Source organism: Lonchura striata, chromosome 6 (assembly GCF_046129695.1).
Source record: "Lonchura striata isolate bLonStr1 chromosome 6, bLonStr1.mat, whole genome shotgun sequence".
Lineage (NCBI taxonomy): Eukaryota > Metazoa > Chordata > Aves > Passeriformes > Estrildidae > Lonchura > Lonchura striata.
Window position 1 is genome coordinate 7,470,003 of NC_134608.1, and position 12,129 is coordinate 7,482,131.

The following is a 12,129-nucleotide window of genomic DNA, read 5'->3' on the forward strand; positions in this document are numbered from 1 at the left end:
GTGCTAAAACCAATAACAGGGTTACAAAGAAAATTGCCAGGGGAGGGAGGACTTGGGCTGTACGTCCCTTCCAAAGATGCCAGGTGGATTTTACCAAAATACCCCCATTGGCAAGGGTGAAATATCTTCTGATAATAGTATGTCAGCTAACAGGGTGACCAGAAGCATTTCCAACTGTTTCATCAACTACAGGATTAGTTGATTAAAGTATTTTTGGAACAAATCATTCCAAGATATGGGACTGTGGAAGCAATAGACTCAGCTAGGGGAACTCCTTTTATAGGAAAGATCCTTCAAGGGTTTGACTGCTTTAGGAATACAGTGGAATGTCCATATCCCCTGGCATCTCCAGAGCTCAGGCTGAGTTGAAAGAATGAATGGAGAAATAAATAAACACCTTTTGAAGTTGGTGATAGAAACCAAGATGTCGTGGGTACATCTCTTGCCACTGTCTTGGGCAAGAATAAAGGCCAGACCCAGAGGAGATATTTATTGTCTCTCTTTGAACTGATGTTGGAATTTCTTACTCTTGTAATTCTCATTCTAGTGGGGGGATGGAAATAAGTGATGTATATTTAAAAAAATATGTGGCCCGCATACTGTCTGCTCCATTCTGGTGGCTGCAGGAGCTGAAGCTGGGCACTCTCTGGATAAGAAGAGATGGAAAAGCAAACCAGGCATTACTCCATGTTCCTGGAGTGCCAAGAGCAAAGTTTAAACATATGTTGAACCCCAGGCTATGGCTTCTAAAAGGTTGGGTTTTTTCTTGTTGAATGTGGAATATGCAATTTCTCTAGAGTAGAGCTTCATAAAGTCATACTTGGAAGTGCAGAACAATTGTCCCTAGAATGATGGAGATTGGTAAAGTTCTAAACTTTTAGTTTTTTGGCTCATGTTTGGGAGAGAATTGCAACCTGGAATTTCTTCAGTTTTGAGGGAATTTGAGGTTGGAAGTTCTTGTTTTATAAGTGGCTTTCATTTAAATGCTTCTGCAGGGCTGACAAGCATTATCACCTATGGTGTGATCTTGGTAATTATGGATAGCAACAGGGCATCATTGTTAGAACTTGGTGCTAAATGAAACTGCTTTGATTAGCTGTAAATCCCTAAGATTTTTACAGTATTTTGAGCTGAATGTTCATCTTTATCGGTTTAAGTGCCCACATAGGGGATCAGCAGAGGAAATTGAGTTGAGACTAATAGTTAACAATTTACCGTACATCATGGATTTTCGGTCAAGTGATAAAAGGCTGGCAGGAAATGAGAAATTGATATCTCAACTAAGAGTAAACATGTGTTAAGTGTAGCTTTTACAAGATTGTTTGATAAATTATAAATTGGTTTAGGCAGAGCACAGTCTGTACTGACATATTTTGGTTAGTTTGAAGCTGTTAACACCAACGCCTGAAATAAGTTTATACATCTGGAGGCAGATCTATGGCCGATGTAAATTGTCATAGTGCTAATGATGTTAATTGTGTTCCAGCACTTTTTGCTGATGGAAGTCTGCTTTAGTGTCTGTAATAAACAGTGTTCTGTATTCTTGGAATATGAGTCTGAGAAGCAGCTGGAATTAACTTTGAAGGTAACTAGATTTTTGTTAGGGAGGATTTTAAGCAAATTAATTTTTTTTTCAAGTTTAGCTGGTAGTTAGGTTTGAGATGAAACATGCAAGTTACCTTGTTACTTTTTGAAAGATGTTGGAAGAGAGATGTTAGACGTTTTGGGAGAGATGTTAGAAGTTTTAGGCCTAAATGGTGTCCTCATTCTTCAAAAGCTTTTGTAAATGCTCCACTTTGGGCATGTTTTCCCTGGTACCAGCATCACTGCTTACATGTCACAGACAGCGTGTGCAGACTTGGATGTTGAAAAGCGTGTAGGAATGTTTGTGCAGTGCTTTAAAGATCTCTTGTCTAGAGAGCAAGAAATGATTTTGGTTTAGGTTACCTAAAAAAGTGCTTCTAAAGCTCAGTGGTAGAGGATCCACCCAGCAGCACAGTCTGTGCTTGCTGAGGTGAAGCTGGACGAGCCCAGCAGCCTCGCTGCACTGCATTTCCTACATCGATGTTGGGGTGAGGCATAACTGTGTTACTTTCCGTTGCAGATCCGTGTTTGTACATTCCCCGTTTTGCACACATGCTGGAGTTTGGGGACAAGAACCACGAGGTGTCCATGACAGCTCTGCGGCTGCTGCAGAGGATGAAGCGGGACTGGATGCACACCGGGCGCCGGCCCTCGGGGCTCTGCGGGGCAGGTACGCTGCGCCTGCCCGTGTCCCTTCCCCTGCAGCACAAGGATGGGAGAGCCTGGACCAAACCAGGCCTTCCCTCCTCATTGGTGATACCCACCTTTTCGGGGTTTTGTTCTGTCAGACAGATTATATAGGTCTTCATCGAAATAGTTTCTGAAACTACAACTTCATTTTTGCCCTTGCTCCTACAGTACTTGCTCAGACCCTTTGTAGCTTACAGTTTGAATTTTTTTTAAGCTCTTTTCTGGTGCTTTTCTTGCCCCCACTCTGCAGGCTCTAGCTGCTAAAAGGTTTTTTTGTCAGCTAAAATGACACCGTTAGTACAAGCACTTTGATTTGTGTCTTTACACAGAGTCTTATGCAAGAAGTGCCCTCTTTGACCTGTTTTGTGAAACTATTTTTTTCTCTTTCTTCATCTTTTTCCAAGATCCATCACTGTCATGATGCTTGCATAAAACCTCTGGGTTTAGGAGGGCCAGGTTAAAAGATAGTAGCCAGTGGGGTCAGAGTAACGAAGAGTGTGGTTAGTCACAGAGTTCATGTATGTGGTTTATTTTATTTGAAACATCTTACATGTTTATCCATGCATGAGAAGTATTGCTCAAACCTTTGAGAACCCAGGACTATGCAAAATTTTTTTTGACATTTCTAGCCCCTTTTTGTTAATAGTATTTGATTGTTGCACATTGCTAAAAATTTGAATATAGGCTATGGGAGAGCAGTCTGCTCTTTGATGTGTTACATGGGCTGTATCCACACGAGCAAGTAATTTAATTCAACAGACACAGATCAATAGATGGAAGCAGGTGGTGCTGAGCCCCCTCCATCCATCCATGCAATATGCAGCTCACATGTTGGACTGTGAGCTGGGTTTAGTTTGGCTCCCTGGCTTAAAAGTCTGAGCCACACAAAGCTCAAATGACCAGTTGTTAGTTCAGCCCTGATGTTCCTGTTAGGAGCACTTTAAACACACACCACTGAGCTCTGGTTTTGTTTCCTCTATAAAAAAGCACTTTTTTATGCCTTAAAACTGCTCTGTGCAGTGAGCTACTGTATGATGAGTGGGGTTGGTGCTTCAAAACAGAGCTAGTGCTCTGAATCAAGACACCATGTAAATGCAACTGGTTATCTGGCTGTGTAGAGGGTCTTGCAGGAGAGCACTTGGACACTAGCAAGACAGGGATAGTAGTGGCAGCAATGAGGAGCCCAGCTTAGGCACATTCAGTGTTTCTCTGGAGATCTTTTTACTTTGGACATAATTCAGTGAGTTCTGCTAAAAAGATGGTAAATAAGTGGTAATTTAAATATTCTTGTGCTGTAGGTAACCATGATTTCCCAAATGTTAAAGTACAGAATTTTTCAAGGTGCAACTTGCACTTGGCTTAGTGGGTAGAAAGCAAACTTTGTGAAGTCAGGTCCATCACCAGTATTCAGGGACACAGCTGAGCATAGGCATTTACAGCTCTTTAGCTGAAGACAGGGACAGAGAGAGGGTATAGTTACCTGCCTTTCTGCTTTTCTTCAGGAAATTTCCCTCTTTTTGATATAAACTTTCTCTGCTTGTTCCCTAGCTCTGCTAGTGGCAGCAAGAATGCATGATTTCCGACGGACTGTTAAAGAGGTCATCAGGGTGGTGAAGGTTTGTGAGTCTACATTAAGGAAAAGGTCAGTGCAGTCTTACTGCTTTTATCTTTGGTTTACAGTACTGAGCAGTGATATAGTCTAAAATAAATATTGGAGAAAACCAGGTTATTTTTTTAAGTGCCATGAATCAAATAAGTATATGTTTTAGCTGGTCATTTTAAAGTACTAATGCTCAGCAAAGATGATAAGAAGCACTGTGCCTATTTAACAGGTGAGGACTTGAAGGCAAAATTATGCTATGTCAGTAATGTTAACAGTATTGTCATGTCCTCAGAAAAAATAATTTATTGATTCTCAAAGCTGACAGTCTACTGTGAGATTTTTTTTCATTAATTCAGAAGCCAAGTGATGAAAAGTCTTGTCTTTAAGCTGTTATTGAACAGAACTTTTCAAAATATTTTGCTGAAGTGTTCATTTTTGGTAGTGTTGCACTGCTAATAAATAGAAGACAGCACAGTGAACCTAATGATAATTTCAGTGAAGGATCCCCTGGGAATTTTCCAAGTACCTTTTTATTTTTTTAAAGATCGAGTAATATTTTCCATAGTTTAATGATGTAAACAGATACCCACTTTCTGTCATTTTACTTTTGAAAAGTTGTAACATACTCTTTCCCCATAGGTTGAGTTAAAAATGAGCTAACAGACATACCATGATTTCTGTTGCCCACAGCTAGAAATTCTTCTATCACCATTATATTCTGATGTTTGTTCCCCCAAGGTCTGTCTTTAGAAAGCTTCCTTAGTGTCTCTCTTCACCTTGCTGGGATCAGCTTAAGGACATCCAACTGAGCCTAACACTTGTTAAAAATATTTACTTATTAATTGTGGAAAATGGTTTTGTCCCAGATCTTCATTGGTGGAACAGGAATGATGTTATTTTCCAACTATGCATGGGTAGTATAGGGATAAATTTAAAGTGTTTTAAATGCTTCAAGGTACTACAACTATAAGGATGGAGCAGTACCAATGCCACCTTTTTTTCTCTGGCCAAAAGGTCATGTGTTTCAGTTGTGCATTTTGTATGATTAATGAGTTATGCACCAAATCTACTCCAAGATGCTTTGGTTAAATAGCTGAAGTACTTACTAAGAAAATAAGCATAATAAATTAGAGTTGGAAGGGAAATTAATTTGAGCAATTGTTTCAAGCGAGAAAATCTTACTTCAAAATTCATGCTTTGAAATGTTTACTCAAGTCACACACATCAACTAAAATGACAGCCTTATTTACTTTGACAGGGTAAACGTGACAGCTGAATTATTTTCAGGCAGCTATAATTACAACTATTTATCACGAATCTATAAATTTGATTGATGTTTTTCAAATAAGAGCACGTTATATAGTATTTAACGAAGGCAAATAAAAAAAATACCTTTGAATAACTCTTTCTGCACTCTGGTGTTTTTCCTCTTCTTTCAAGATATCCTTTCAAAATGCCATCAAATAGAATTTGTCTAAATGAATAAGAACTTATTCACATTCTTAAAAATTCTTTTGCTTCTCAGTTTGATGTGCAGTTTTATTTCCTTTTAATTATAGTTACTCTGGCTGGTAAAGAGTAGCTGCTGCTGTGTTTTATGAAGGTGTTGGATGCTGTGCTCACTGCTGATGGCTTTGCCCTGACAGCTCCAGAAGTGAAACCCAACATGAGTCCAGATAATGCTGACACTTCCAGCCTGCAGGATCTGCTGTGTGGTTTGATTTAGCTCCCAGCTGGCTTCCTGGGGAAGCACAGACCATTGGGAGCTGGGTTTGCTTTGGTGCCTGTGGCAGAAATCTGCAAGGGAAGGCCCCACATGATGTGGGTGTGCCTGGGGGGGACAGCAATGTGTGGATGAGGATGCAGGAATGATGCTTTTTAAGAAATCCTGATTGGGAATGCCTGGGAGTGTTTGGGGAAGACCCTCAGCAAGGGGTGGCAGCCCTTCCCTGAGAAAAGCCCTATTTGTGGTCCTGGCAGAGCAGCTGGTGGGACTGGATTAGTTCATCCTGCTGTCCATCAGCTGGAGAGCACCAAGCCCACTGCCTGGGCTGTGTCTTTCTATGCTCTGAGCTCTTAGGAGGAGGTTCACAAAAATATTAAGTATCTCCAGGTCTTAAAATTTCGTGAGCTGGTCATCAGGGGAATCTATTTTGGAAGGAAAAAGCAACAAAGCATGGCCCACGTGTGCTGTCACTCATCTTCCAACCAAAAGGTCTTAATTTGGCACGGGTTTGGTTAAAAAGCAGTGCTTGTTTATCTTTAATGTGAATAGGTTTTTGGTAATACTGGTAGAGAAAACTTTGTAGTCGCTTTGCAGGGCCTTCTAGCTTTATGTTTTGAAGCACACAATTAAAATGTAAAGCTTGTTGCTGTTGTTGAAAGTGAACTTATTAAATATTAATAAATGCATTGATAATTCTATCTCATTTCCAGTCTAATTGAAATTATATTAACTTATATATCACTTATATATTCAAAGTACTGTACAAATATTAGGTAATTAGTCAAATTGTTATTTTCTATGTAATCATCCATGGAGGTAGCAGGAATTAACTTTTAATAAACTCAGTCTTTTTATTTCGTTCAGTCCTCACATTTGTGCCTGTGTTCAATGCACCTGTCTTTGCCTCTGTCTTTTTAACCTTTAAATACTCTGCCCCTTCATCTTTTCATTCACCTCTTGCATGCTTTCTCTGCATTCTACATTTTGTGTTATCTTCAGTAAGAGTAATTTTTGTGATACTTGTCCATTGTGCATTATCTAATGCTGTGAAGTCCTTATGCCTGTTTAAAAATCTTAGGCACTTCTTCCATAGAATTAAAAAAAAAAAAATCAGCTTATCTTTCTTAACATTTGCATTTTGCTGCTTTGACTTGTTCACTTTATCTTTAAATTGAGCTGCTTTTTGCATTAAAAAATACTTCTCAGTTCCATAAAGTACTATCTGCTAAAAAACTTGTTTGTTATGAACTTCAGAAGCAGTAAAGCTTTATTTGGAAGAAATTGGAGCAAAAGGCTGGAATGGGTTTAAATAGCTTGTTTTTGAGGTGAATGTTTTTTTTCTCACAACCTCATCATGTTTTGGGAAGGAAGGCAAGACTTGTTACGAAGGATCTTCATTTACCAGTTGTAGATGCTGCAGGGACTTTCATAAATGGGGTCCTTTGCTTATATCCTGGAGACCCTGTTACAGCTCTTTCAATGACTGAGGTGGTAATTTTCTGGAAAAATTAAAGATTTATGCATAGAGATAAATGTCCTGAATGTACTGCCTGCAGCTTTTTTTTTTTTTTTTTTAATTTCTGTAATATGTGGCTGGCATAAACCTTGCGTCTGTCTCAAGCTGGACAGATGACTGAGAGAGCAGGCAAGGAGAAGAGCCAATCTGTACAGGAGTCTGGAGTCAGGATGAGAAGGGAAGGTAACAGGGACATGGTGTGAGATGGCTGTGAGGTTGTTGTTGCTCAAAACACCAAATCCCTGTCAAGGCCAGGACTGAAGAGAAAGGCGTGTAGAAGTCAGTGTTGGTCTGTGATCCAAGTACAGCCGTGCTAAAATTCTGTGGAGGGTATCCAGTGAATCAGGGAGAGCTGGCCACCTGAGGTGTTGGAGCATGGAGGGGCTGAGGATGCTCAGGATGTCAGAGTCGTGTCAGGGCTCTTGCTTGAAGTGTGATGTGGAGAGAAGCGTTTAGAACGCCAGGAAATTTATTTCATGTGAAGGGCCTGGTGGTGGTGTCTGCTCTGATCTCAGCTCAGCAGCTGAGCAGCTCCTCTGCTGGATGCCATAAGCTAAATTGAGAAATATCTCATGTCTCCAGTTAAATCAATTCAAGTGGCTTACAGATGATTTCAGAAACCTTTCTAGTATGGTGAGTAAAATACAGCTTGATCCATGTGGGCTGATACTCATACCTTTGTAAGTTGGATGCTCTGGTTTAATTAAAAAAAAGGTTTTATTTCCGAGGAATCCAATTTCACAGGCAGTGTTCCTTTTTATAAGTCTAGTTTCTATACAGTTAGCAAGTTAATATATTAATTAGATTCCCAATATATTTTAGTACCTCATACTTAATAATTCAAAATTATTTGGTGATTCTTACTTTTGAAACAATCAATAACTTGTTTGCACTAATTCAGGCTTAGATCTTGTAAATAGTTTTCCTATGTTTGACTTTCCTCATCTGAGTGGCTGTTGAGAAATTAAACAGCTCTATTTTTCTTTTCCAGTAGATCATAGAGTGCTTTTGACAGACCACAGTACAGGAACCATGCTAATGAAGCAGAATTTTAAGGAATGCTAACACATTTTGTTTCATTAGCATGGTGTGAACATTTGAATCAGACAGGGAAAAAAGAATAATTTTCAGGTGGTTTAGACTGACAGAATTCTGGAATGGCCAGGGAGGTGCTGGTGGGATCATCCAGAGGCTGATAGTGGGTCACAGGTATTAATGCAAGTTAACTCTGTGTGTAAGCATTTGTAGAATGAGGGCTTTAAAATTTATGCTAATGAATTTGTGACAGTTTTAAATCTCTGGGTTGGTGTGAGCAAGTAACAGGAACAAATTCTAAAGGGTGCTTTATTTAGTACAATCTTTAGAGATACCTGTTCTTAATACTTGGAGAAACATCAGAGAGTTGCCAGCAAATGAGCCCCATAAATTATCAGTCACCTATTAATTGGAAGTAAATGACTGTGTGTATGCTCTTAGTCCATTGCAAAAAGAGGTGATGTGTATTAATGTTGGAAGTTGTGTAAAGGGAGAATATTTCTCTTTAATAGTTGTATTTGGCTGGGGACAGAATAATTTAGCACAGTTTGAGTGATAAATTGTAAGTTGTAAAACCACATCAACTGGATCACCTCTGATTTTGTCCTTACCCTTAGTAATGAGATATTCATACAGGCTTAAAACTACCTTTTGTATTACTGCAAATACATGTAAAATTATATATATGTACAATGTTTACATATCAGATTACTCTTCTATTTATTTAGTTACTGGTGACTGCTGGAAAACTTTTTATTATATAATGTAGGAAGCATTTAATAACTATTTCAGATATATGTTCTATATTAAGTATCACTTTTAGGGTATGTATTTACATACTTCCATAAATAGTTCATGTGTAAACATTGTATGGCGTAGAAAAAAATAAGGAGAGAAGGATGATGCAATAGATTGTTAGATTTGTAGTATGGAAATAGTGATGGTTTGAACACCAGTGTGAATTCTGAGCTTCTCTGCTGTGGGTGCACAGGTTTGGAGTGGCAGGAAGCACTGATGAGGGTTAAATTAAAACAGTGGGGATGTTCTGCAATATTCTGGTTCTTCACTAAGACATAAAAGTAAATCCCTTTTCCAGAGTCTGGAACTGTCTGAGGTGTCAAATCAGCTGATCTATTGCTAGAATATTTGTTGTTGATACTTAAGATTATATAGATATCATGTAAGTTATTATTTACAGTTTCAATTATATTGTTAATTTGGGAAAACTCAGGGGAGTTTAGTTTCTAGCATCAGTTTATCTTGCAATAAAGGTTCTTTTTCATATATTTCTGCTAACAGTGTGGCACATTCAGTTTATTATTTTTCTAATCCATTGATAAAATACTTGAAGAACTTTAAAAAGACCTCTCACAACAGGTAACTTAAAGACTGATGGCTCAGGCTAAACCCCACATTCCCTCTTTAACAAAACAACTGTCTCTGCAGCTGTAATTTGTTTGCCCTTCTGTATGGAGATACCTCTGCTCGTGCTGCCTGCTTTCCAGAGCTCGATGCTGTTTGTGAATAGTAGGACACCGTGGCTGTTCCTGAATGGGCTCTGCTTAGAAGTCCCTCTTAGGCTTTGAACTTGGGCTCCTGAAGGATTTGTGAGTTGGAGTCCAGAAGTCTTTGTTCTTTTGTGTTCTTTATTGCACCCCACTGCTGCAGAATTAAACACTGAACCCGAGCCCTCAGCTGCACACACGAGTCTGTTTTTTCCATCACTGTAGACTGGATTCAGGAGTCTCCACTGGAGGGTATCCCTGGAACAAAACAAAGTAAAAAGGACATTGCGTGTAACTTCAAAATGATTGACCCATTTTCCCTTATTGGGAGTTAAATTAAGTGTGAATGGAATCAGTTTACTGGTTTGTGCACAAAAGTGCTTTATCTGAAGCAGAGGTGTGGTTTTGTCTGTAAATGGATGAAACATCAACTGTGGAAATTTTTCTTTGTAAAAAAGGGTTGGGATTAGAGGCAGATGACACTAGGCTCTGGAAAAACTTTTCTCCCAGAGGAATTGTCTTGAAAGAGTTTGCTATGAGAAACTGTAAGAGGACGGTTTATACTGGAAGTTGAATCTTAGCCTGAGCTTTAGTGGTTGCCTCTGCTTTGACTATAAATAGAAAATCCTTGTCTGCCAAATTTCAATTTTTAGAGTCTTTTTGAATTTGTGCCAAGGAAATAATATTTTAATTTGTATATCTGTTTATTTTCCCTCTGTCTGTGCATAACTTAAAGTGGCAGCTCTTATTAGATTTTTTTTTAGGTTAACAAAAGTAAAAGATTAACTTGAATAGCATTTTTATGTGGGACTTAAAAAATAGCCTGTAGCTATTTTTTTTTCATGAAGCCACTCCCTTGCCCCTGACGTTATTGTGTTTATAATTAAGGTTGTGTCAGTTTTTCTTAACTGCCAAACTAATGTTGCTTTATTTCATGTGGTGCAGACTGCTGCAGCATCAGTTTGTTGCCTTGGTGGCATGTGTCCAAACAGTGGATAAAATTAAAGAAATGTTTAAACATATGTAGACAGGATATCAGCCAATGTAAAATGTTGAGGCAGGCGAGTGGTTGGCAAACACAGGTATCTATTTTTATCAAGTTAAAGGAGAAATTGTTGAGTGTTCAGCTTGCTCTCCCACAGAGATGATGCTCAAGCTGGGATCCTGACCACCAGGAATGGTTCCTCATTTGGGTAGAAGGGTTAGAGCCATAGGGGCAGGATTTGAGAGAAGTGAAAAAACAACGTGCTGCTGTAAATTTGCATCACCACCAGCCTGTGCTTAAACCGTGATGCTGGCAGCCCTGCCCCTGGGGTGGTCAGCTTGGCTTGGGTCAGGACTGAGGAAAGGAGGACAGGGCCGTGGGGCTGGGTGCTGGTCAGATGGCTGAACTGTGCTGTGGGTTTGAGCTCCTTGGCAGTAAACACGATGTAGCTCTGCCCTGTCCTCGTGCAGCCACACTGAAGGTGCTGGGAGAGCCCATCCTGCCTTGGGGTGGAAGCTGGGCTTGGGCTGGAGCTCGTGGCAGCTCCGGCGTGTTGGCTGCCGGCAGGGCTGACCTCTGATGGTGCAGGGTACGTGACATGAGTCAGGGGACACCGTGGGCAGGACAGGGACAGGCAGAGCCCGAGGTGTCTGCAGGGCTGACACACAGCCATGGTCATCTTGTTCCCAGCCTGGCTTCATGTATTGTGCTCCTGGTGCTTTCCTGGCTGCTCAGCACGCACAGAGGTGTTGCTGCTTTGGTGGGGCTCTGGCAGCTCATCTCAGCCTCAGAGCAAGTGTTGGATAAACAAACTGGGTGTCTTTGCCAAAGTGCACCTTGGCTTTTAACACTGGGAGGAGAGCAATATTTTAATAAGGTGAGGCTGGTTGGGAGGAAGAATCTTGCTGAAGTGGGGCTGCCTGTGAGTATCTGATTAATTCGTGGAGAGATGGATGGCTCTTCTTTAATGATTGTGACTGGGAAGATCCATGCTCCTCAAATGATGTATGGGTTTGGCATTAAGTGAATCCTGAATTTTAATAATAATAACAATAATAATAGTGCCCTAGCCAGGTTTTCCTTCTAACCTGATAGATGTGGCTCCCTCTGTGAAGGTGGGTAAAGCATGCTGGAAGCCTGTTAATGCCAAGAAAGATTTCTAGTCTTTTAATTAAAAGCTGGGTGCTGCTGCTGCCAACAGCATCCTCCTCTCCTTTCCAATTTGATCTGAAAGAGAGGAGGAGGGAGCTGGTCCCTGGTACTCTGAGGGAAGGGTTTGGGCTGTCAGTCACTCTTAAGTACATGGCTAATTTGGGGCTTTGTGGAGATGCTTGAATTCCAAAAGCAAGTCTAATTTTCAGAGGCTTTCTTCTCCTCAGCAGCACTTATTCTGGCTGTCATAGCCATGCATGGGCTCAGTGTGCTGCTTGCTGTTGGAGTCACACAGAGGTGCCTGGCTCTCTCTGTGCATTTCATGACAGGAGA

The 12,129-nt window shown here is 40.3% G+C and overlaps 1 protein-coding gene across 1 annotated transcript in view; it reads left to right on the forward strand.

Moving 5' to 3' along the window:
• The window catches only part of BRF1 (BRF1 general transcription factor IIIB subunit), a 170,802-nt gene that overhangs the window by 83,696 nt on the left and 74,977 nt on the right, over nucleotides 1-12,129 (forward strand). The window contains exons 6-7 of the mRNA XM_021554502.2: nucleotides 2,105-2,254; nucleotides 3,823-3,916. Coding sequence (XP_021410177.1) covers nucleotides 2,105-2,254; nucleotides 3,823-3,916 — 244 coding nt within the window. The remainder of the gene's footprint in view (nucleotides 1-2,104; nucleotides 2,255-3,822; nucleotides 3,917-12,129) is intronic.